We start from the raw sequence: 25,325 nt of genomic DNA on the forward strand, positions 1-25,325 counted from the left end.
TTCCGACGGACGGAGGGTCCACCGCAAAACAATCCCCCTCTGGTTTGTTTTAGCGCATAAATCCGCAATAACCAACTCTGAGTGTCGACTGGCTACAGCTGGCTATTTAAAGAAGAAGAAAACCAGACTATAAATCGGTTGTATTCACACAAAGTCACCACTTCCTCCTGGCTGCTTAACTTTTTGTTTTGTGGTTCATTGGGAGAAAATTACATCCAAGTACCCTAACAGTAGCGTCGGTGCAGCTGTCCGGTCACATGTCGTGCACACTGGTTGGTGTCTCTGGAGCCCGGGTCCCTCTGGAGGACGGACGAGCTGTGGTTCTGGGCCGGGGTCCGGACACCGGGGTCGCCGACAAGAAATGCTCCAGGCACCAGGGTGAGACAGAGGGAGAAACACACGGAGCTGGTCGTAACACTGCACCGTGGGTCGGCTACAGCGCAAAGTTACCCTCATAGCATGTATATGAGCTGATTGGCTGGTGGTCTATGAAGTGCCTGTTGTAGCTTAGCTGTTGGTGCAACTTTAAGTTTCTTTTGGTTCTTGAAGTTCAGTTCAGAACTGAGGAAGCCTCTTGAGTGAGGGATGAAACTTCTCCAAGAACCAAAAAGTCAAATCCCGTTGATTTTTAGTGGAGCTTTTAGGATTACCATGATCTGGATGACTCAAAATCTACACAGACATTTAGTTAGGAACACTCATCTCAACCATTTGCATACCTACAGATCCCAGAGTTCATGTCAAGTGGAGTGAATGGCCATTCCCCACCCTGAAGCCTCCACACTAAACTTAAGCACTGCATCAGGACATGAAACGGTGCAAAAAAACAAAACAAAAAAAACACTGTCACACTCATCAGTGTTGAAACTCATGAGCTGCTCAGCTAATTACATCCTGTTCATGACATGTCAGTGTTTGATCATTTCAGTTAACCACTAAAAGAACAGCCATGCTTGTGTCGCCAGTTTTGCTGTGATCGAAGGACAAATACTTTAGGAAAGTCTGCTGACATGCAGACTCACAGAAAGATGTCAAAAGTCCACATCAGAGCCAGAAGTGCACTTAATGATTTGATGACGAGAAAGCCAAAAGTCCTCACCCAGTTTGCAGGAATACGCCTCAAGATCTGTGGTTGTAAATATTGTTCACTGCTTCTTACTTCCCTGAAATCCCTCTGAAGACAGGCTTGTCTTGTGCTCCTTATGTCACGATGCAATACAGTGTGCATATCAACTCCTAAACACCTAGTTTAATTTCCCCTAAAGTAAAGAATGAGCAGCTTCCTCGCAGTGCCCCGTAAAGAAGTGACGTCCCGCCTTTTCTGGTGAGCTCAGAAAAAATATGCACAGAGGTCAGCAGTGAGAGATGAATCATTTTAGGATCCAGTTTGAATTGTGCTATGAATTACACACATGAACGACCCAGTTAAGTACTTTTTGCGTTAGTGTGAAACTGCACACTTAACTACATCTCCCATTTCACACATTATACATCACCAACATGGCTGTTATCTTGACATATTCCACCTTGTTCCTCCAGGACACAGTGTGCTGACCCTCTCCTGCCCTCTGAAGTCTGCCTGCTGTTTGCTGCTCTCCTTGCAGGAGGAGGGGGTGTGGTGGAGGGTCATCAGCTACACTGGCTCCACCTGGGCTCAGTGTCGGTGCTCCTTCTTAGACAGTATTATGAGCTCAGTTGTTTGTGCCTTCCTCTCTGAGACACTCATCTGGTTTTGTGGCTTATGGTCACTCACACTGCTGATCCTACTGACTGCGCAGGCCTTTGTGAATTTAGACTCCTTTATGTTTTTTCATCTCCCTCATTTGTCATGACTGTGCATCCTGGTTTGTGACATGACAGAAAGCATTAAGAGAAAACCTCTAGAAGTCTGGTCGTGAAGGGAGCATGTGAACACGTGCAGCAGATCTATCCGTTTTGTTCTTCAGCGGCTCTGGGTGGGCTTTTAGACAGGAAAACGTATGAAGGTGTCACTTTTGCAACTTTGGTGTGTGTGTGGTCTTTATGTGTTTCCACAATCTTATACTTTAAAGTGACAGGAGATAAAACAGGCCGTTTCAGAGGTTGAGAAGAAAGTTTAGTATGAGAAAAATACTCTCAAATTTGAACATTAAAGCATGTATTTGACTCCCAAAAATGAAGTCATAAACTTGTCTTTGTGAGTAATGTTACTCTTTAAGGCAACAAGTGAGTTCAGTATATTAATTCATGTTGCTGGTTTGTGTGTCCATGTTATGGGAGTGAAACAGATATAGAAAAACACAACATTCAACAACAAAATAAAGAAATGAGCTCAATGCACTTCAGTAGTTTCTGACTTATTCAGCAATCATCCCTAAACATTTTACCTTGATTTACCCATTAGCATGTGTCTACAAGCTCTGAAGAGCTTTTTGTTTGTTTGTTTGTTGTTTTTTTACAAAAAGACATGTCTTGTAAAGTGAGGAGGATAAAATATCACTTAAATAGCTTTAAATGAGGTTGGGGGGTTATTTGATCGAGAGATGATTGATTGATGTGTTGAAGTGACAACCGTTCCTGGAATTGCTAACTCATTTCAGTCACTTAGTTTGCAGTTTCCAGACTTTCCTGTGTTTTGAACCATTGCAGAGTGAATATTTTCGAGGTTTCAGGCTCTAAATAACAGTAAGTGTTACATGGAGTCCTGTAGTTGTGAAGCTTTTTATTGTGCATTGAAGTTCCTGTTCTCTGACCAAATACATTGGCACAGCAAACTGGGAATACAACGTGTGTTTACCAGTAATACCTTTGTAGGTCACAGGGATATATTTATTAACCAATCGGACAACTATTAGTCATTCAGTCATTTTTACTTTGACATATCAGAAAATTTTAACCTTTTTTTTAAAAAAAAAAGAATACGTTAGCATACTAAAGCTGATACATTTTCTGTCAGCTGGTTGTCTGTTTTAGTTCTAATAAATATAAATTTGCGTGTGTGCATGTGTTGTGAATGCAGATACTTTAATACTTTAATACTTCTTGTGTTTCTTTCAGTGAAGTTGGTGGCTTGCTATGCAGACCAGACTGTGGTTGTTACTCAGGTATGAAAGACTTAAGCCCAGCCCACAATTATATTTAGCTGGCCTGTGAAACTAGATCTAGTTCTGCATAATGTTTGAATAACTGATGTCAGCACACCTTTCTCTTTACTGCGTTCAGCTCAGAGGAAGGTGTGCCTCCACCCTGGTTATCTCACAGCCCATAATGTAATTGTAAGTAAGTAAATACTACAGTCCAATGTTCAGTACGAGTGTAATTTTCTCTGCAGCTCGGTGCAAATCCCAGTTTCCTGGATGGTGACAAGCTGGGAAGGGGACAGTCTGGGAAAATCACCCACGGAGGCACTCTGTACCTGGTCAACCAGGACCACCCGTTTACAGTGAAGTTTTCTCTGAGCTCTAACGGAACAGCCTCCAGCTCTGCACAGAGAGGGCTGAAAGCCACAGACAAAACAAAGGGAGGGAGTAACGGCAAAGAAAAAGAGGAACAGCTGAGTCCGACACCCAAGCGCAGCATAAAGGATTTCTTTCCTACTTCCCCCATGAAGGTAACACATTTATTTATTATATAAACTATATATATATATAGTTATTGAGCTGAAACCTGTGTGGTGCCTTTTTCATGTTGCAACAAATATGAAATGAGGGGCATGATACTTATTGATCTCCTGTTCAGTCATCTAAAAGGCGACGGGGCCCAGAGAAAGGTCCGTCTGAGGAGAAACGTCGAAAAAGAGACGAGGAAGCTACAGACAGAGAGATGAAGGAAACAGAAGAGGACGAAGAGGAGAGATTGGCTGAGGAAAAGCTCAAACATCTGCAGGAGTTGGCTGAAAAATCTGTGACAGAGGAAAGCAAGAGCACTGGATCTGCATCGTCTGCAAAGGCGTGTCTGAAGAGCAGCTGGCAGCAGACAGGGAACCTGATGCTTTATACTGCAGCTGGTGTCAAAGGGAGTGATAAGGTGGGGATGGTTTCTAATGAACAGCAAATGAAGATTATCTCTATTATGTGATGCTCCCAGTGCTGTCGTCATAGAATTTGAAATTATTGTCAATTATAAGACCTAATTTTGCAGCTTAGTTCTTTCAAGTAAAAATATCTGGCTAAATAATTTACTTTCTCACATTAATGTAGATTTAAATTGCATAAATTATAAAAGACACACTTGTCAGTTTTCTGATCCACGGAAAATTAATCAGTAATTTCTTCTTTTTTTGTTTTTTTTTTTACCAAACAAGAACTTTAAATACAGGTTTGAATGCACTGCAGAAGTTAAGTTGTCATACACGACCGCTAATGTGTCTTCTCCCCGTCCAGATTGCTGGGTTTGACATTGACGGCTGTATTATCACCACCAAGTCCGGCAAAGTCTTTCCCACCGCTCCGGATGACTGGAAGTACGTCTGCACTCCTGAACTTTCACTGTTAGATTGTTAACTATAGATAAGACTGTCCACAGGTCAGTCCAAGTTGATATAGAACGCTGTAGCAAAGGCTGATAAAAAGTTCGACATATACCTCCAATTTTCAGGAAGAAATATCGGCCAACCAGTTTCTCACAAATTCAGCTTCACCATTAAAACAACTGGTTTAGATACTTGGTAGTCAGACTCACCAGATGTAGGATGCTCAGTCGGCTTTGTCCCGCTGTCTTCGTAACAAATGACGAGCCGCAAACTACCACACTGAAAATTTCAAGCAAGTCTGATCGTGCAGTAAGGCAGCTTTGCTAGTTTTTAGTTTTTCTACAGAAGGTTATCTATTTTAATTCTTATCGTCCAGCATGCAAAACACCTCCACCTGTCACCATTTTAAGGAACCACTGAAGCTGCATCCTTTAATTAGCCCCACCTACAATGGCTGTGATTGGTTTGAAGAAATACAACCAAGCCAGAGTATTATTTCCCCCAATAACAGAATGATAGTGTGGTGCAGCCGGACCATTATGTTCTATAGAATGGCAAAGCAGATCTGCTGACCCAATACATCCTCTCTTGTCTTTCCTGGTAGTATTACCGGCTTTTACCACAACCAGAACTAAACATGGTGATGCCTCATGTGGCTTTTTTGTTCATCCAATCTACCAAATTGCCAGAAGAGCGAAGACCTGAGAGAATGTTTTCAAATCCAAGCTGAAGACCTACCTTTTAACCACTGCTTTTCATTCATTTTCTATTAAACTTGCTTGTTAGTTTGTTTGCTGTAAACTCTCTACAGCTCTTTGGATTGCCTTTGGGAATGTGCTGTTTAAGTAAGTGTGCGTTGTGTTTAACCACCAGGATCCTCTACCCTGAGATTCAGCCCAAACTGGCCGGCTTGCTCAAAAACGGATACAAGGTAAGGAGGAGCAACACGCTTTGCTAATGTTCTTGAAGCTTCGCACGATTAAAGCCGGTGAAATCCTAAAGTTGCTCTCTTCCTGCAGGTGGTGTTCTTCACCAACCAGATGGGCATCGCTAAAGGTAAACTGAGACCAGAAGTGTTCAAGTCTAAAGTGGAGGACATCCTCACCACGCTGCAGCTGCCTGTGCAGGTTGGTCATTTCCTAGGTTGTTTCTCATCACTTCTGCAAACACTGGACACATGCTGGACATACAGCAGTGTTTGCAACGCTTTCTCTTCTGTGCTTCAGGTGTTTGTAGCGACTGGTCCGGGTATATACCGAAAACCAGTGATGGGAATGTGGAATCACCTGTGTGAGAAGGTAAATGTCCGTGTAGGTCATAGGGACACACACACCCAAATGAATGAAGAGCCACACCTCTAGGCATTTGCACTGAGACAGACTGTACAAAGAATTAATTACCAGTTCAGCTGAGTCATAGAAACTGCCCTTGATCATTCCTCAACATTGTTTTTTCTGTTGTCTTCGGAGGTTTAGACATTAAGCTGTCGAGTCTAATTGGTTTGTGTCTGCATGTGTGTCACCTGTCCAGGCCAACGATGGTGTGACTGTTGACAAGACTCAGAGTGTTTTTGTAGGAGGTGAGTGAATCTGGATTTAAGACGGTGATAATCAGCACACGTTCAAAGGTGGTGTTATCTGAGGACACACAAACATACAAAAGTTTGGACTCACCCAGACAATTTCATATTTTCCATGAAAACTCACACTTTTATCCATCTGCTAACATAACTGCACAAGGGTTTTCTAATCATCAATGAGCCTTTCAACACCATTGGAGATATTCCATTAAAATCCAGCCATTTACAGCTAGAATAGTCATTCACCACATTAACAGTGTCTAGACTGGATTTATCATTCATTTAATGCTATCTTCATTTTTAAAAAATGCTTTCTTTCATTAATAAGGTCATGTCTAAGTGACCCCAAACTTCTGATTATTACATTCATTAACACTTTGAAAACTAAACTTCATGTTGAGTCTTTTCTTTTCCACATGGCTCAGTCTTTGGCCCCATGTTGTTCAGTTTATATCTGTTGCTTCTTGGCAATGTTATTCACCCCTGCCTCCTACCACTGATCACACCCAGCTGTACGGTTCATTTAGTCCTTTAAATCTTGAAAATCTGGACTCTCTGCATTTTTTCTCATTCAGGCCAGTGTGGCTTCAAATTCCCTGCAGCTAAACACAGATCAGACTGAGATCCTGCTGATTAGTCCTGATCATAATTCCAACAGTATCACTCCCCAGCTTGGACTTCTAACTATCAACATAGCAGTCAGCAAACAACCTTGGAGTTTATATATTAGGTCGTCTAAAAATGAATGTTTGCACTTCAAAACACAGCAGCAAGACATCTTGCAAAGACTCAACTCACATTCCTCCAGTCCTGTCTAAGTTACACCGGCTCCTCATTCATTACAGAGTTCACTTCAAGGTTCTGTTTGTTACTTTTAGATCCCTACATGGCCTAGCTCTGCTTTACATCTCAGAATTATTACCCTCTGATCTGGAACAAGCTGCCTGTTACTGACAGAACTGCTCAGCCAGTGCCTCAGTTTATAAAGCTTTTAAAAACCTGAGTGTACAGGCATTTTATTAAGCTTAATGATGTCTGTTTTATTGTTTTGTTGTTGCCCTTTTTGAAATGTGCGAGTATCTTTTGTAATGTTTTACTGTTGCTTTCATGGTAAAGCACCTTATACCTCCTGTTTATAAAGGTGCTGTAGAAATTAAGTCTGCTGCTGTCATTATTTGGTCCATAATCTTAAACATGCACACACATCACCCTGACTTTACCTCTGTGTCCAGATGCTGCAGGAAGACCAGAGAACTGGGCTCCTGGGAAGAAGAAGAAGGATTTCTCCTGCAGCGATCGACTGGTAGGAGCTCTTTTTATCACTCCTTTTCCTCCTCCTGCTCAGACCTGCACAATGTAGTATTTATCTTCAGTGTCAGTAGTCACAGCTTAGGGACAACTTTTTCCCCTTAACCAGAGTTTAATGGAAAAACGTGCACTAAATAGTCCTCCTTCTTTTCCCTCTAGTTTGCCTTGAACATTGGGCTGCAGTTCCACACCCCAGAGGAGTATTTTTTAGGCTGGAAGAGCGCCCCCTACAACTTGCCTGAATTCGACCCTGTGAGTGCAGCGTTGTCTATGCTCTATGATGATGTATTAGTGAGTTTTGTTTTGTTAATCGTTCTCTTTGTCTGAACTACCAGAGGAAGATCGACTCCACTGCCAGGCTGTACGATCCACCGTCCGCCTCTCTCACCTCCAGCAAGACGGAAGTCATTGTTGCCGTGGGTTTCCCTGCATGTAAGAGAAACTTTATTTCACTTCTCTGGTTTGTCTCGCCACCAACACCCCTCTGATCGTCCTCCCTCTTCTTTTGTTTACAGCTGGTAAATCTACTTTCTTCCACACCCACATTGTTCCAAAGGGCTACGTCTACGTCAACAGGGTGAGTGGATCCCATATGAACCGTTGATTTCATACAGCTTTATTTTACTTTTGTTCAAATTACTACTTGACTTTGATGCTTTTTACTACTACATGTTTGTACATTTTTAAAAACATTGAGCTGTTTTATGAGTGATGATAATCTTCAACATGATTAGAAGGACTGTCACCAGAGAAAGATGATTGTTATGAGTGTATTGGTATGTTACTGGACCTTTTCACCTTTTATTTCTGCATCAGGACACTCTTGGTTCGTGGCAGAACTGCGTGTTGGCATGCCAGCGTGCTCTGAAGGAGGGCCGCAGCGTCGCCATAGACAACACCAACCCAGACCAGGAGTCTCGCAAACGGTAAAGCACCACTGTATCAGTACATGTGTGTGTTTCCTAGCATATTTCTGTGTGCTCATACACTCAGGATCCACCTCACTGTGTGGGTACACTTTTAGGCAAACACAATTCAAGACACTATGGTGTTGTCTGATGCGCTGATGGATTATAGAAGTAAGATTCAGTGCTGCATTTCACATTTGACAGCTACAAAAAGAGAAATGATTCAGTGTCCAACAAAATGAAATCACTTCTGAGTACAAAGTTGTCTTTGACCAGCAGATACACTACTGTTCAAAAGTTTGGGGTCACATAGAAATGCATTTATTTTGAAAGAAAAGCTTTTTTTTTTTTTCAATGAAGATAACATGAAATGAATCAGAAGTCCAGTGTAGACATTGTTAATGTGGCAAATGACTATTCTAGCTGGAAACGGCTGATTTTTAGTGGAATATCTGCATACAGTGATGTAAAAAAATGTTTTTGGACACCTCATACATTTGTGAAATACTGGATTAAGAATCACTCTTAGGTCTTTGGTACAATCACAGCCATAATACTAAACAAATCCTGAAAAAATCATTAAGAACTTAAAATTGATTGGTTCCATAAAAATCTGAAATTTAAATTTTCTGGTAGAATTTAGTTTTGTTTTTCTTGTAAACCATAAAAAACATCATTTGTATTCGTTTGTGTCTGTCTAATGCAGATACACCTTTTGAAACACAAAAAAGATTTTCCACAAATATTTCCTGATTAATATTTGAGTAAAATTTCAAGGGTGTCCAAAAACCTTTTTCCACCACCGTAGGGAGGCAGAGGAACATTTCCAGCAACCATCACTCCTGTGTTCTAATGCTACATTGTGTTATCTAGTGGTGCTGAAAGGCTCATTGATGATTAGGAAGCCCTTGTGTAATTATGTTAGCGCATGAATAAAAGTGTGAGTTTTCATGGAAAACATGAAATTGCCTGAAATTGTTCTTTTGAATGGTAATATTTACGTTTCCACTGTGATGTGTTGCAGGCTGATCAGAAAAGCCACCAACTCAGTCTGCCTGGTAGCTACGCTTAAAGTGAGATAATAGCTGATTGCAACAGTGGAGGCAGTATTCAAATACTTTACTGCAGTAAAAGTACTGATACCACACTGTAAAATACAAAAAGAAATATTCAAATCTAGTTTGAAATATTACCTTAGTAACAGTGTGTAAATATAATCAGGAAAATGTGGTAAATTTATAGAAAATAGAAGTATTTAATGCAGAAAAATGACCCCTGTGATTTTTTTTTGTCATTCATCTTTTATTGTAAACAGTGGCATACAGCAATACTTCACATGCATTGAGCGCTCTCTCTGTCTCTCTATCTCTATATATCTTATCAACAGGAACAGTAATGTTTTTAATTTCATGTTTACCTTTGCAGACACAAGTCGCCAGTTTAAATATTGTGTCTCATGCTCCTGTTGCTGTTTTATGTAACCAGTACAGTGTGTATTTGCAGATATGTGGACGTGGCGAAGGCAGCAGGAGTAACCTGCCGGTGCTTCCACTTCTCCGCCTCCATGGAGCAGGCCAAACACAACAACAGAGTACGGCTCACCTCTCCACACTGACCCTCTCTACCCCTGCCTTCTGTTTTATCCCGGTGATGACAAGTGTTTTCTTAATGCATTGCTGTTGTTCACAGTTCCGTGAGATGGTCCCATCAGACACCAAACATGCCAAGGTCAATGACATGGTTTTCTACGGCTACAGGTACGAACAATAAACCTCCTTCACACAGCTCTGAAACATATTTGTTGCTTGTGCCTACAAGCTCATATGTAGACACAGAGCTCCACACAGATCATGCTGATTTATAGTAATAAAAACATATAGTTTATTTCTGTGAATTGTGATCACTCTATCCTGTGTCTCTCTCTCTCTCTCTGGACAGGAAAAACTTTGTGGCTCCTGCTCTCTCTGAAGGATTCTCTGAGATCCTCCAAATCCACTTTGTTCCCAACTTCAAAGACAGCCAATCAGAAACCTTGTTCAGGCAGTTTTCTGAGGGCTGACTGGAAACCTTTTGCTTTTTTTTTTGGCTAAGGAACAACACCGGTGACCTCCAGACCAAGTCAGCAGATGCCAACATGTTTTTTTGTTGTTGTTTGTTGTTTCAGCTGACACACTGTCTGCTGTATTGGTTGAACTCTGTGTACCATGGCTTTTTGGCAAACAGTATGACTCATTTCCTGTTCCTTCACAGCCTTGGCAGTTACAGTAACTAGACTTTCAACACACAATTAGGTCCTTTATTCAAACAGTTTTGCAGGATATCATGCACATGAATGTACCGATGTAGTTTTATTCAGCATGCAGGAAAAAATAAGTGTAAAAAGCAAGTTGGATATCTTTTATACTGTATGTTACGTATGATTTATTAACTGTTGCTGCACCACTGCTATAAAAATTGTCACTAAACTTGACAATAAAGCTTTAGAAATACACCCATGATCCCTTCTTTGTTCTATTATAATCTGTAATAGATCAGTTATTCCTGCAGACTGATTGTGGATCCACTCATTTGATGTCCGACAGGAACTGGATCTCAGCACCCAGATGCTGTTTGAGCCACGGCATTATCTTGAAGAGGTCGATGTGAAAGTCGCGAGCCTCTGGAGGCGGCCTGTTGCTGCTGTGTCCTCTTGACGCACACACGTCTATGATGCCCCAGCTCACTACCCCCACCTGGAGGTTAAAGCAGGACAAACATCCATTTAATGTGACTGCACAGAGCGTCATCAGACACTTATCAGAGGTGTGGAGAAACTTTCTGACCTGAAAGTAGCGTTTCCTTTTCTGCAGAAACAGGGATCCACCAGAGTCACCTACACAAAAAGAGACATTTTACTGTTACATGAATCCCGGATTGGCAAAACCGTGTTCAGTGAATGCAGAGTCCAGACCTTTGCAGGCGATAGCGTCCTTGTATCCTATGGTGCCTCCAGTGCAGAGGAATGTGTCCGGTACAAACTCGTCCAAAGTCACATCTGTAGGCTGTTTTAGTATTCGCCTGGCATTCTCCACACAGCCAGGCCTCTGTGGACAAGCAAATGATAAACTGTAGCACTGTTTATATTTAAACTGATTATTTAGGTCAATATATAATTGCGGGACTTCTTATAGTTGACATTTTTGCTGTTTTCAGGCCTAAAATCAACATGGCCGCCTATAACCAAACACCACATGGCATTTTTACAGAAAGATTCTTCTAGATATTATATATACAAATGAGTAAAATTGAAAAATTATTTACAAAGATATTGTAGTAAGCCTGTCCACACTTGACTCACACACTACTTTATATTAAATAACTCAGAAAGCCTTGGAGTCTTGCCAGTCTTTTCTTCAGGAGGAAATGACATCATACGGAGCAGGTCATGTGATCTGGAATTAACACACTTCCTTGAGATGTTTTTTTTTTGTAATGGGTAACTTAGTTGACACAGATACAATTTGTTATTTTCCATATAAAGTTCGATATATTGCCAAAAAAGAAATATGTCATTATCTCAACTTAATAAAAAAAGAACACAATCGAGACTATTTGAGAATAAGCTCATTTTATTCTTGTTTAGCTAATTAGAAGGTGGCTGTTATTAAATTGAGACACTTATTTGACATTTTAGTGATACCCAGTAACTTTTTATTAAAAACTGAAACACAAAAGGACAAAAATGAGACACAAAATGGCAAAAATGAGACAGAAAATGACAAAACTGATACACAAAATGACAAAAAAACATGGAGGAGGTCATGTGGTCTGGAATTAACACACTTCCTTGAGAGGTGTTTTTGCAATGGATAACATTGAAAGTGATTTCTCGGAAACAGATACAATTTCTTATTTTCCATATAAAATTTGATATATTGCCAAAAAAGAAATGTCTGTCATGATCATTTCAACTTGTTAAATAGAACACAATCAAAACTATTTTTGAATAAGCTCATTTTATTATTGTTTAGCTAATTAGAAGGTGGTTGTTATTAAATCCAGACGGTTATTTAGTTGGCATTTTAGTGATATCCAGTCATTTTTTATTAATACATGATTGTTTCCATAATTAATAATTATGGAATTTGTAAAGATATGATCATAATGACCATAAAAAACATTAGTTTTTCTACTTTTAATAAAAATGTATGCAAGATATATCGCATGGACTTCAAAAGTCCCTCAATTATATATTGACCCATTAGCACAAAAGTCTAAAAAGCGCAGCTCTCACCTGATTGTCTGTATGAATGTGGGTGTCTTTGCGTTCCGACTGACTTCTGGATTTCTTATGGATAAAATTAGCAGGAGTCGCCTTGTGTGCAAGTAGTTCCTTCCCTGTTTACAGACATTAATTTCACCAAGAAGCCAGGAGAATTTATTCCAACATTTTAGTCTGAGTTGAGTGTAATATCATTAACCCTTTGTTTACACAGAATAAAAAAAAATCATGAATGTCTCATCACAAAACACATGCCTGTTTCATCTACACTCAACAAAAATATTAATGCAGCACTCTTGTTTTTGCTCCCATTTTTTATGAGATGAACTCAAAGATCTAAAACTTTTTCCACATACACAATATCACCATTTCTCTCAAATATTGTTGACAAATCTGTCTAAATCTGTGATAGTGAGCACTTCTCCTTTGCTGAGATAATCCATCCCACCTCACAGGTGTGCCATATCAAGATGCTGATTAGACACCATGATTAGTGCACAGGTGTGCCTTAGACTGTCCACAATAAAAGGCCACTTTGAAAGGTGCAGTTTTATCACACAGCACAATGCCACAGATGTGGCAAGATTTGAGGGAGCGTGCAATTGGCATGCTGACAGCAGGAATGTCAAGCAGAGCTGTTGCTGGTGTATTGAATGTTCATTTCTCTACCATAAGCGGTCTCCAAAGGCGTTCCAGAGAATTTTGCAGTACGTCCAACCAGACTCACAAACGCAGACCACGTGTAACCACACCAGCCCAGGACCTCCACATCCAGCATGTTCACCTCCAAGATGGTCTGAGACCAGCCACTCGGACAGCTGCTGAAACAATGGGTTTGCATAACCAAAGAATTTCTGCACAAACTGTCAGAAACCGTCTCAGGGAAGCTCATCTGCATGCTCGTCATCCTAATTGGGGTCTCGACCTGACTCCAGTTTGTCGTTGTAACTGACTTGAGTGGGCAAATGCTCACATTGGATGGCGTCTGGCACGTTGGAGAAGTGTTCTCTTCACGGATGAATCCCGGTTTACACTGTTCAGGGCAGATGGCAGACAGCGTGTGTGGCGTCATGTGGGTGAGCGGTTTTCTGATGTCAATGTTGTGGATGGAGTGGCCCATGGGGTGGGGGTTTGGGGACTCAGAAAACCAGTCAGTATCTGGTGTGACCACCATTTATCGATGAACTGGAGTCAGGTGGAGACCTCGATGAGGACAACGAGCATGCAGATGAGCTTCCCTGAGACGGTTTCTGACAGTTTGTGCAGAAATTCTTTGGTTATGCAAACCCATTGTTTCAGCAGCTGTCCGAGTGGCTGGTTTCAGACCATCTTGGAGGTGAACATGCTGGATGTGGAGGTCCTGGGCTGGTGTGGTTACACGTGGTCAGCACCTTTCAGAGTGGCCTTTTATTGTGGACAGTCTAAGGCACACCTGTGCACTAATCATGGTGTCTAATCAGCATCTTGATATGGCACATCTGTGAAGTGGGATGGATTATCTCAGCAAAGGAGAAGTGCTCACTATCACAGATTTAGACAGATTTGTCAACAATATTTGAGAGAAATGGTGATTATTGTGTATGTGGAAAAAGTTTTAGATCTTTGAGTTCATCTCATAAAAAGATGGGAGCAAAAACAAAAGTGTGGCATTTATATTTTTGAGTGTATTATGAGAGAGTAAAGGTCACATACTGTGCTCCTCACAGGTGGAGTTGATTTTCCTCATGGCTCGGGAGGCTGGTACGGTACACGGCAAACAGATTGGTCTGTTGGACAAGATGGAGGAAATAAGTTTTTTTTTTTCATAGCTGCAGAGGAGTAGAGTACAACCACGCACACCTGCCACATACACCTTTTTCATAAGCAAACTAATATTTTTTTAAAGGTTGGGGCTACCAGGGAGACACCTAACTTAGCTTTTTAGTCACAGGCTGGTAAAAAATTGAAGGAAAATTCAATATCAAGTGTCGTAGTGAGGGACTGGACCACTATGTGCTGCTGGAACATCGTCATTGATTCTCTGGAGATATACTGGAGGGATGAACACTGTTTTTCCAAAAGATCCACTGATTAGGCAGGACATTATGACCACTAAAGCAAAGTGAATGACACTGATTATCTGTTCATCATGGCTCCTGTTAGGGGGTTGGATATATTAGGCAGCAAGTGAATATTTTGTCCTCAAAGTTGATGGTAGAAGTAGGAAAAATGGGCAAGAGTAAGGATTCAGTATGTCAAGGGTCAATTGTCATGGCTAGATGACTGGGTCGGAATATCTCCACAAGTGCAACTCTTGTGGGGTGTTTCTGGTCTGCAGTGGTCTGTATCTATCAAAAGTGGTCCAAAGGAAGTGGTGGTGAACCGGCGGCAGGGTCATGGGCGGCCAAGGCTCACTGATGCATGTGGGGAGTGAAGGCTGGCGCGCGTGGTCCGGTCCAACAGACAAACATCTGAAGAAGTTAATGCTGGTTCTGGTAGAAAGGTGTCAGAATACACAGTGCATCTCAGTTTGTTGCATATGGGAGCATAGCTGCAGACCGGTCATAACGCCCATGCTGACCCCTGTTCACCGCTGAAAGAACCAACATTGGACACATGAGCATCAGAACTGGACCACAGAGCAATGGAAGAAGGTGGCCTGGCCTGATGAATCACGTTGTCTTTTACATCACGTGTGTTACGTTCTTTGGTGTGTGTGTATGTGTGTAGGTAGGGTAGGTTGTGTTTTTGTTTCTGTTCTCTCCCTTTTATTTCTCAAGTTACCCCTGGTGGGAGTGGCCAGGTACACCTGCACCGACCTCACACTCAGTAGACACGGTTAGAAGCCGAGCCAGCCTGATCCTCGTGGCCAGTGGGTCAGATCAGCAGCTGGTGTGCTGTGTTGCTGTCTGGCTTTCTGCTAGAAGCCAACAGTGTGGTGTCTTGATTTTGGAGCGGCTTTGTGTTAATAAGCTCGCCTTGTGTTGAATTTAGATTGCTTTTCTTTGCTATGTTTTTGTAAATAAATAAAATTTTTGATACATGATCAGTTTTCCAGCCTCTTTACCCAGTTCTTTCTTTGTACTTGTTACTCCTCTCATTCCCTAGTTTTCAGAGATGTAACAACGTAGATGACCAGGTGCGTCGCTAACTTGGGGAACATGTGGCACCAGGATGCACTATGGGAGGAATTCAAGTCAGCAGAGGCAGTGTGATGCTTTGGGCAATGCTCTGCTGGGAAACCTTGGGTCCTGCCATCCACGGTGATGTTACTTTGACACGTACCACCTACCTAAGCATTGTTGCAGTTTATGTCCACCCTTTCATGGGGACGGTATTCCCTGATGGCTGTGGCCTCCTTCAGCAGGATAATGCACAGTGCCACAAAGCACAAATGGTTCAGGAATGGTTTGAGGAGCACAGCAATAAGTTTGAGGTGTTGACTTGGCATCCAAATTCCCCAGATTTCAATCCAATCCAGCATCTGTGGGATGTGCTGGACAAACAAGTCCAATACATGGAGGCCCCATCTAGCATTTTCCATGACTACTAATATCTTGGTGCCAGATAGCAACAGCACACCTTCAGGGGTCTGGTGGAGTCCATGCCTGGATGGGTCAGGACTGTTTGGGTAGCAAAAGGAGGAGCAATGCAGTATGAGCAGGTGGTCATAATGTTATGCATGATTGGTGTACATCCTCATTTAGTGTTATAATAATAATGGTAGAGTGCTGTTGATGTTTAAATGGGTTGAGATCTTGGAACTGTGAAATCCACAGCATATGATTCACATCAGTTTTATACTTTATCTTTCAGTGACCCTTCGTGCCCCATTGATGGGGACGTTTTCATTCTAAAGGGGCCACTCTCATTGGGATAGAAATGTTTCATCATCGGACAGGGACAAGTGGATCCAAACCATGCCAGCAAAATACACCATACAGCAAAACAGAGTCACTGTAGGAGCAGAGGCTTCAGGACATTCTTCTATTTTATTGCCAGTCTGCATCTGTATCCCTTTTAAATACATTTTCTTTGGCGTGTCTTACCGCGCTTTCCAGGAGAGTGGGATGCTGTTGTTCACCTGTATCAGAGCTACATCATAATCGTAGAACTCAGATACATTTCTGTGTTTGAGTCTGTTGGTGTTGTACTTGGGGTGCATGATGATTTTCTTAGTCTGCACTGTGCCGCCGCCTGCAAACCAAAGAAACTGCTTGTTATTTGAATAAAACACAATTTTCTTCTGACTGAGTTTATGCTTTCATACCTACAAAAATGGAAATTGTTGCCATGGCGGCACATCTAGACGCAGCAGCATGGAGCTCCTAATATGCAGCGGCTTTTGGTTTTTTTTTTTTTTCTATGCTTATTTGCATAAACTATGAGTGAGCTTTATAGCCAAATTCAAACTACTGCTGATTGCTAGGAGTTCCACACACATTTCATTGGATTTACACAATGACAGATAACAGCCTCTTTTCTATTCTATCCTAATCTGTTCTACAAGAATACTTTATAATAGATTTATGCTCCACAATTTAAAACAGAAAGAAGCATTTTTAAATACTGCTTCAAACATTTAAACAAACTAAGCTTGAACACAAATCCTTTTGGGTCTCCAGTCTTTTCATCTCAAAGAATGCCAAAATTTTCCTTCAACCTCTTGATATCCCAAACTATATTTCTCTTACATTGACCAACATCTCTAAAATATTCTGCCATTGTGACACTCACCGTAGTCGATGTCCAGCTGTGTTGGGACTCTACCTGTGCTCTCTCTGGCAAAGCAGTGAGCAGCTGTCAGCACCCATTTGGAGCTTACAATGGATCCATAGCAGGACTTGTCAGGCTTCCATTCAGGCTACAGGGAGGGAAAGTATCATTGTGTGAAAATCCACTTTAAAATATCAAAAAGAAAAACAAAAACAATCTCTATCGTGCTTTTAGTGAGAGTGATTACAGATTTCAGAGCGACGTGCCAGGGCCTGGTGTAGGCTGTTGGCCCCCTGGAGGCATCTTCCTGAGCAACTCCACACATCGTCACACTCTGGTCACCTGTTTTTTGATGAATGAACACTGTGATGGTTGTACTTCAGCAACTAAAATCAATGTTTTTATGAGAAATCTAAAAATAATAATAATAAATTCATTTTTTTTACTTTAAGGTTCATGTTGAAAACTTAAAGTAAAAAAAGTTTTGTGCCTGAAAGTTTAGAACAACCTCCTACTTACTAATGATCTGGTTGAACATATCTCCCAGTATTTCGTAGTTTTTCAGAATGAACAGGTGCCTCTCACCACGTTTCTTTGAGGCCAAAGAGTTCAATTCTTTTCTGTTCACTTTCTCCCCAATGCCAAATACATAGACATCTGAAAACATATGGAACATTGAAAATTACATCGTATACACAGCCACCTATGCCAACACACACTCAACCTTTGCTTGCATGATTTATTACTGCTTGTAATTGTGCTGATACAGTAGCTCTTGCACTCAGTAAAAGTAGATTTGACACTAAAATGCATGCCGTTTATAATAACTTTGAACTAAATATTTCATATGGCACCAAGCATCGTCTCATGTGTGTGATCTTGGGCGGTGGCATTGTAGCCCAGCAGGTGACGGATCCGAGCCAGACCAATCTGAGGCTTGCCCCCTGTATTGGAGTGACCTACAGGCAGAAAGGCATTAGGAGGGAATGAATGTTAATTTTAAAGTTAAATGTATAGTAATGCTCATGTTATGCTTATGTGCATGAGTTTGTAAGACCCCTCCCTGTGAGTTTTACCATCTGTTTCGATGATAATGATGTTCTGGGTCTCATTAAAATGGTTGGTAGCGCTGTTTGTCTTCAAGAAGCTGATCTCCCCGCCGACACGGTACAGTGCTGAGTAGAGGTTGGTGCCTGTCTTACGACCGTGGCCTGCACATGAACAAATACAAATACTGAATCATCGGAAAATAAATTGATAAATAATTTAATTAGAACTCAGAGAGCATAGTACTCCACCAAGACTGCTCAGTCTTTGTATGATTTCTGACAGATGAAGTCTTTGGTAAAAAAAATGACCTTGTGCTGAACACAGGTGTGTGTTATGATTGTGTACATTATATGCAGATACCAAATCGTGTGACCAAAATATATCCCAGGCGGTGGGAATTGGTGGGACTCAGAAACACCCCCACAATTTAATCAATTGTTCCTCGTATCATTTACGACAGGTAAGTCCCGATAAGTCTGCAGTGGTGGCTTTGTAGTAGGATTGCAATCATGTGATCATCAGCAGACAGCTGTCATAGTGTTCACTTGTTGTCGTAGTTGCAGTGACACCATGCTGCTATCTCACGATGATGCAGAAATCTTTAACAAATGAAGGGATCCAGACTATAACCAGCATCACTGCCATAATCTAATCATTTGGTCCTTGTGCCATTTCTGACCTTCCCTGAAAATTTCATCCAGATCCGTTGGTCCGTTTTTGAGTAATGTTGCTAACAGACAGACAGACAGACAGACAGACAGACAGACATCGATCAATGGTTAATTACTCCGCCAAGGAATGTGGCGGAGTTATGCGGCAACCATTGAGCATGTCGGAGTGTCATGATTGAAGTGTATGACAGCAGCAGGTATCAGTCATTACCAGCAGGAATGAACACTAAGTAAAGTCCTACTATTGTAGTCGAACTCCGTCAGATACCAAATGACTTCTTCAGCGTTGCTACTTATTTCTGTGTCACTGATGTTCACAATGTCTCTGGCCTCGCTGGCGAATGACAACACATGGAAGTTCATCTGTACTTCATAGCTGTCCAGCTGGAGAGAAAACAAAAATGATATGTAGATTTCACAACGGCTTGTTCGAAGCTCTTTCTTTCACCCGTGAACTTGTTCAGTACAGACCTTTCTGATCAGAGCAATGGTGGCATCCCTGGATTTTTCAAAGTCCTCCTTTCTGATGCTTCCTGATGTGTCCAGTAAAATGTAGATGTTCATGCGACTGCCTTCAATCACACGGAAGGTTCGGCCAAAGGACCTGCCAACATCTGACACACAAAGTAGATTTATATGTTTTTGCAGATAATTGGTGAGCATTTTCATAGCAACTTTATGTACATATACAGTGTCTATAAGAAGTATCTCCCCCTAGGAGGTTTTATCCTTTTATTGCTTCTCAACATTGAATCATAGCCAAATCGTTTTATTTTTTGATAAGAATCTATAAAACAGGACTCTTTGACATGTCAAAGTGAAAAAAGAGTTCTACAAAGTAACGTGAATTATTTAAAATATTTTGTATATACAAAAAGTGTTTGCAAAAGTATTCACCTCCTTTAAGTTAGTATTTGTGAGGTGTACCTTTGGCTGCAATTACAGCCAACTACAGCATTGAACAAAAACAAATAAGTCTCCTTCTGCTTTGCACATCTGGACATTGTAATTTAACCCCATTCTTTGCAAAACTGCCCAAGCTCTGTAGGGTTGCACAGTCAATGTGAGTCCTTTTCAAGTCTAGCCATAAATGCTCAATTGAACTGAGATCTGAACTCGGACTAAGTCACTTCACGACACTAACCTTGTTGTCTTTAAATCGTTTCTGTGTATCTTTATGCCTCAACTCACTGCCTTGTTCAGAAACAAATTTTCTGCCTGTTATCAGTTCTCTTACAGTCTAAATTAGGTTGTCCTCCAGGATTTCTTTATACCTTGCTGCATTCATTTTAACTTCAACCATCAGAGGCCTTCCAGGACCTGCTGCTGAAAAACATTTCCACGGCATGATGCTGCCACCACCATGCTTCACGGTGGGGATGATGTGTTTGTGATGATGTGCAGTGATTACAGCATCTAGTCTAATGACCAGAAAGTTCAATGTTGGTCTCATCAGACCAAAGAATCTTCTTCCAGTTGGCTTCAGAATCTTCCACATGCCTTCCTGGTGAACTCTAGACAAGATTTAATGTGAGCTTTTCTCAACAGTTGATTTGTCATTGCTCAGTAGTCTCTTTATAACACGGTCACTAAGTTTTTGAGGACAGTCAGCTCTAGGTAGATTTACTCATTCTCCTCCCATTTCAGAATAATGGATTTAACTGAACTCCTAGGGATATTCACTGACTTGGAAATATTCTTTCATCTATCCTGATTTCTGCTTTTCGATAACCTTTTGTTTGAGTGCTCTTTGTCTTCTTGGTGTAGTTTTGGCCAGGTGTTTGGATTCAACAGTGATGGGCCTCCGAGACAGAGATGTTTTTATACTATAATATACATATTATACTATACTAGACACTACACTATATACTACAAAACAAATTCCTTGAATACAGATGATCTCCATTTCACTTCCAGTCAATTGTGTAACTTCTAGCACCAGTTGGCTGCTCCCGTGTTGAATTAGGAGAGTCACTTATATACAAATATGTACACTACTTATGTGATCATTTATTTCACACTTTATATTTTTAAATAACAGACATTACTTTGTGAAAACCTGTTTCCACTTGGTGTCTGGGTAGATTCTTAGTTATCCAGTTCTTGGTAATCCTAGGAACTTCCCTTTACACTTCATATCCAAGACGCTTCTCCATTTCTAACTGACTGATGGAGAGTTTCAGAATTTTATAGTCACTCCAGTTCACATGACTAATTACGCACATTAATGTCCCAGGACTGGAGTGCCTGAAGGCGTGAATGGGTGTAAAACCAGGCGGTACAACAACAGCAATCATGGTGATGGAGAGTAGTCCATTTCTTTCTACTAAAGCTCTTAGGATGTTTTCACAGACCCTGGAGATGACTGGAAAGAGTCTTTTTTCTAATTTCTTTTCCAAAAAAGACCAAATATATTGACTATGATTCAGTATTGAAAAGCAATAAGGGGGAAAAAACTCCCAAGGGGCTTGATTCCTTTTAAAGAGCACTGTACTTAAAATTTCTTGTATACCAACTTTTCTTTTTGGAGTCTGGAGAGATTACATCCATCAACCCTGCAAGTGATCCTCCCATGGCTGCAGCCACTCTACTGGGGGAGTCAAAAGTGTTTGGGCCTGCAGTGAAGCACAAAAACAATACAAGCATGAATGGGTATACATGATATAACAGATGACCATGTGCTGGTATGGCACTGATGAGATCTGAAACTATCTATGTTGTAGCAGCTCAGGACAGATCATAGAATTCACCTGTTTTGGTCTAAATAGCAATTATTTTAAAAGCTATACAGGTAAATCTGAAACACCTTGGCACCGTGGTGCTGAGCCACTCCACTCCCTGTCCTCCAGGCAAACCCTCTCATCCGACCCAAGCAGATCCAGACCAGCCTGGCATCGGTAAGTCACCTTCTCTCCCATATGAAACCGGCCTGCTGATCGTTGGGCTCCAGGTGGGACTCCTGGGTCGTCACAGTCGTCAGCTGCGTTCAAAAAGTAACAACATACAAAATATATTTGGGCATGTGCTCAAAAAATGTTCAAAACAGACCTTGATTTATCATAAAAGATGATTGATGAGGTCTTATGCCATCTTTCCTCACCATGGCTGTCACAAACCGGAGTCTCTCCTGTCCACTCTCCAGAGTCAGTGCAGTTCCTCTCTGCTGACCCAGACAAGGTGAATCCTTCCTGGCAGGAGAAGCTCTGCGTCGTCCCAGCAGGGAACCACTGGTCTCTGGGCCAGAAGTCGCCGTGATCCAGCTGGAGCTGAGCCGGGCACAACACATCTGGGTGCACCAGCAGATAACTAGCTGATTTAGTGGGATCTCTTACCATTTATATGCTGATGGCATTCATATTACTCTTTCAAACCCGAAGAGAGTAACAAACTAGACAAGCCCTCAGTAGATGGCAGAACCACGCCCATGAACGGACATACATACACACATACATACTTACCCAGCCAGCCAGATACCAAAGCGAATGCAGTAACCCCGCTGACGTACACGTCAGGCGTGGTTAATGATGCAATATGCAAGAAATGTGCTAAGTGACCCCTGTGACCTTGACCTTGATCTGCTGACCTCTAACTCCACAACTGAGCAGGGGACCTTAGACCGATCTTTAGTGCCAAGTTTGATTATCCTGACTTCAGCACTTGCAGAGATATCTGAATGGACATACATACACACATACATACTTCCCCAGCCAGCCAGCCAGATACCGAAGCGAATGCAGTAACCCCGCTGACGTACACGTCAGGCGTGGTTAATTAACCATCATAAATGACTGTTTGCAGGCTATTCAAATCTGGATGTCTGACAAGTGCCTTCAATTAATTACTGGTAAAACTGAAGCTCTTATACTTGCCCCAGATAAATGGATAGCATCCATTAAACAGCATATTGGGCAATTAAGAGACTGTAGTAAACCATGCATTAGAAATATAGGTGTGATTTTTGATCAGTCTCTGTCACTTGACAACCATGTCAGCCAGGTAACATGTTCTTGTTTTATTCCATCTGCACAAAATAGCTAAGATGAAATCCATGGTATCCAAAGTGGAACTGCAGATGATTTTACAAGCTTTTATTTCTTCTCGTTCAGATTATTGTAATGCACTTTTTACTTGTGTAAATCAATCCTCTCTTAACCGTCTTCAAACAGTTCAAAATGAGACTGTGCATCTTTTAACAGAAACTAACCTTAGGTCCCACATCACCCCGGTCCTTTCCCGTCTTCACTGGCTTCCCGTCAATTTTCGCATATATTTTAAAATACTGGTGCTAACTTTTAAGGCTTTACTTGGCCAATCACCACAGTATATCTCCGACCTCCTTCAGCCATACGCCCTGAATAGAGCTCTCAGGTCAGGCCAACAAAAATGACTTGCTGTCCCTCATTCCAAGTGTAAAACCTGTGGTGACTGTACTTTCTAAGCTCTCACACCAAAACTGTGGGATGCTCTTCCTCTGCAGCTGAGATCAGTCGACTCCTGTGCAGCTGTTTTGAGGCAGCTGAAAACGTTTTTATTCCAACAGGCCTTTTGTTGACCTGTAACTGCTTTGTATTATTTATTGTTTTGATGCACTGTATTTTAGCTGCTGCTCCTCTGTTTAATATCTTCAGCATTATAGTTTTTATCTTTGTTTTATTTTTGTTGTAAAGCACCTTGTGATTTTATATGTGTAAAAGGTGCTATATAAATACATTTTACTTACTTACTTTTGCACTTGGCTATTGACACAGGTCTGCCGCTGGCTAATCTCATGGTTGACCACTCCCCATCAGCATCACAGATCCTGGAGCTGACTGGAAATGGGTATTGCCCCGGGCCACAGTGATAGGTCAGCACACTGCCCTCCAGCCCTCCCTGACAAGGAAGCATTTGGACACTCTTGTTGTTAAAGCTTTCCAGTAAAGAGATTTTTATGTTGTTTCCCTTTCCAGGCCTTTCAGTTCCTCTTTATCATGACCAGAAATGGAGCTTCTAAAGTTAGTGTTTGTCAGTGTCACATAAATGCTTTGACTGCTTTATCACTGCTTCCAGTATATGCCATTATTTTTACTCTCTCCTTGCCTCTTTTTTGTTACAGTAATCCTGGCTGCTTTGCTTTTTCGATTTTGGGGCAGTGCTGTATTTGCTCTTTTTTTCTCTGCCAATTCCGGAAGGACACATCTGACGTTTTCTGTGGCTAAATGCTCCGTTATTTTCATCAGCTAGTTGCTAAAAATAAAAATAAAATAAAAAACACTGAATGAGGAGGTGTGTCCAAACTTTTGATCGGTAGTGCACATCAAGAGGAGTTTTTAGGAATTAAATCAACCACCAGAGAGAAATTTTAAATTAAGTAACACGGAGCTTTCCAGTAAAGACATTTTTTATGCTGTTTCTAGGCCTTCTTGTTCCTCATTATTATGACCAGAACAGGAACTTCCAAAGTTAGCATTTATAACTTTACGGACTTTGAATATTTTTGACTGCGTTTAATATATGACATGATTTTTGTTCACTTCTCACCTGCTTTTTCCCAGGCAACTTTTCAATGTCTGTTATCAGCTGCTTAAATGGAATCCAATTATTTTTGCTAACACATAAATTCAAATTTAATACATGAGCAACAACACAGGACTCATAACCACGCACACACACACACTACATTGTGCTTAAATGGTGTACTTTGGTGTAAAATGACATCTTAGACTTTTACCTAAAATTCTGTTCCTGATTTATGGAAATGGAAAGTTTTACCTGTGAGTAAGTGACATGTCCACCAGTGATGCTCTCTGTGACTGAGCAGTTCAGAAGCTGTAGATCTTCGTATGTTTCATCTCCATAATCGTAGTCGGACTCCTGCAGGGACTCTGGAGAACACAAACAGCCATATGGCACCAGTCCATAAAAATCTGACACAATCATATGTCCTTAAAACTGAAATGCTCACCCTCCTGGATGAAAACGAAGAGTAGGATCCACAGAATAGACTTGACGTACATGACCAGACACTGCAGCTGCTGTGCTTTTGCCTTTAAGTGACAGAAACTCCAGCCAGATTGTCTGTATCGACCTGCAGTCAGTTGTTCTATTTGGAGACTGATTACCCATTAACACAGCAGCAGCAAACAGGAAGGGAGAGATTGAGCAATTTAGGGCAGAGCACTGATTTATACTCACACTTTCATTTTTGAGGTCTCTTCCTCTTGACTCGGATCTCAGAAAGATTTTTTGTTGACACATTTATAAAATTCAGCCAAGAGTGGTCTTCTAAAGCTTTTTGATTTTACTCAACCACAATGCCATGAGCCAGCTTTGGACAACTACAGTGATTTCAAATCCTACAATCTCTTTAGCACTTAATCCTGCTAGTATTCACTATTTCCACCCCTCCGCTGTTGTTGTTTTG

The 25,325-nt window shown here is 41.3% G+C and overlaps 2 protein-coding genes across 3 annotated transcripts; one reads left to right on the forward strand and one right to left on the reverse strand.

Moving 5' to 3' along the window:
* Positions 1 to 25: 25 nt before the first annotated feature.
* pnkp (polynucleotide kinase 3'-phosphatase) lies at positions 26 to 10,736 on the forward strand. Its single transcript, XM_022205818.2, has 17 exons — positions 26 to 378; positions 3,037 to 3,083; positions 3,311 to 3,589; positions 3,718 to 4,005; positions 4,362 to 4,441; positions 5,324 to 5,381; positions 5,470 to 5,577; positions 5,677 to 5,748; positions 5,981 to 6,029; positions 7,262 to 7,332; positions 7,497 to 7,589; positions 7,673 to 7,769; positions 7,853 to 7,914; positions 8,154 to 8,263; positions 9,749 to 9,836; positions 9,935 to 10,002; positions 10,184 to 10,736. The coding sequence occupies exons 1-17, from the start codon at positions 258 to 260 to the stop codon at positions 10,302 to 10,304; spliced, it is 1,812 nt and encodes a 603-aa protein (XP_022061510.1). The 5' UTR covers positions 26 to 257; the 3' UTR covers positions 10,305 to 10,736.
* si:ch1073-280e3.1 (complement C2) lies at positions 10,528 to 25,024 on the reverse strand. Of its 2 annotated transcripts, none has more exons than XM_022205817.2 (19): positions 24,867 to 25,024; positions 24,674 to 24,786; positions 23,647 to 23,794; positions 22,023 to 22,208; positions 21,729 to 21,902; positions 21,439 to 21,537; positions 19,394 to 19,536; positions 19,165 to 19,306; positions 18,278 to 18,412; positions 18,056 to 18,160; positions 17,721 to 17,858; positions 17,449 to 17,543; positions 17,223 to 17,349; positions 16,535 to 16,682; positions 14,199 to 14,272; positions 12,519 to 12,622; positions 11,196 to 11,328; positions 11,068 to 11,117; positions 10,528 to 10,977 (listed from the first exon to the last, which is right to left on the reverse strand). In XM_022205817.2, exons 1-19 carry the CDS (start codon positions 24,916 to 24,918, stop codon positions 10,810 to 10,812), a joined length of 2,334 nt encoding a protein of 777 aa, XP_022061509.2. In that variant the 5' UTR covers positions 24,919 to 25,024; the 3' UTR covers positions 10,528 to 10,809. The 2 variants fall into 2 exon arrangements, with proteins under 2 accessions (XP_022061509.2, XP_051814057.1); XM_051958097.1 differs by having other exon boundaries at positions 24,917 to 25,021.
* Between the last annotated feature and the right edge of the window lie 301 nt (positions 25,025 to 25,325).

This window comes from Acanthochromis polyacanthus, chromosome 13 (assembly GCF_021347895.1).
Source record: "Acanthochromis polyacanthus isolate Apoly-LR-REF ecotype Palm Island chromosome 13, KAUST_Apoly_ChrSc, whole genome shotgun sequence".
NCBI lineage: Eukaryota > Metazoa > Chordata > Actinopteri > Pomacentridae > Acanthochromis > Acanthochromis polyacanthus.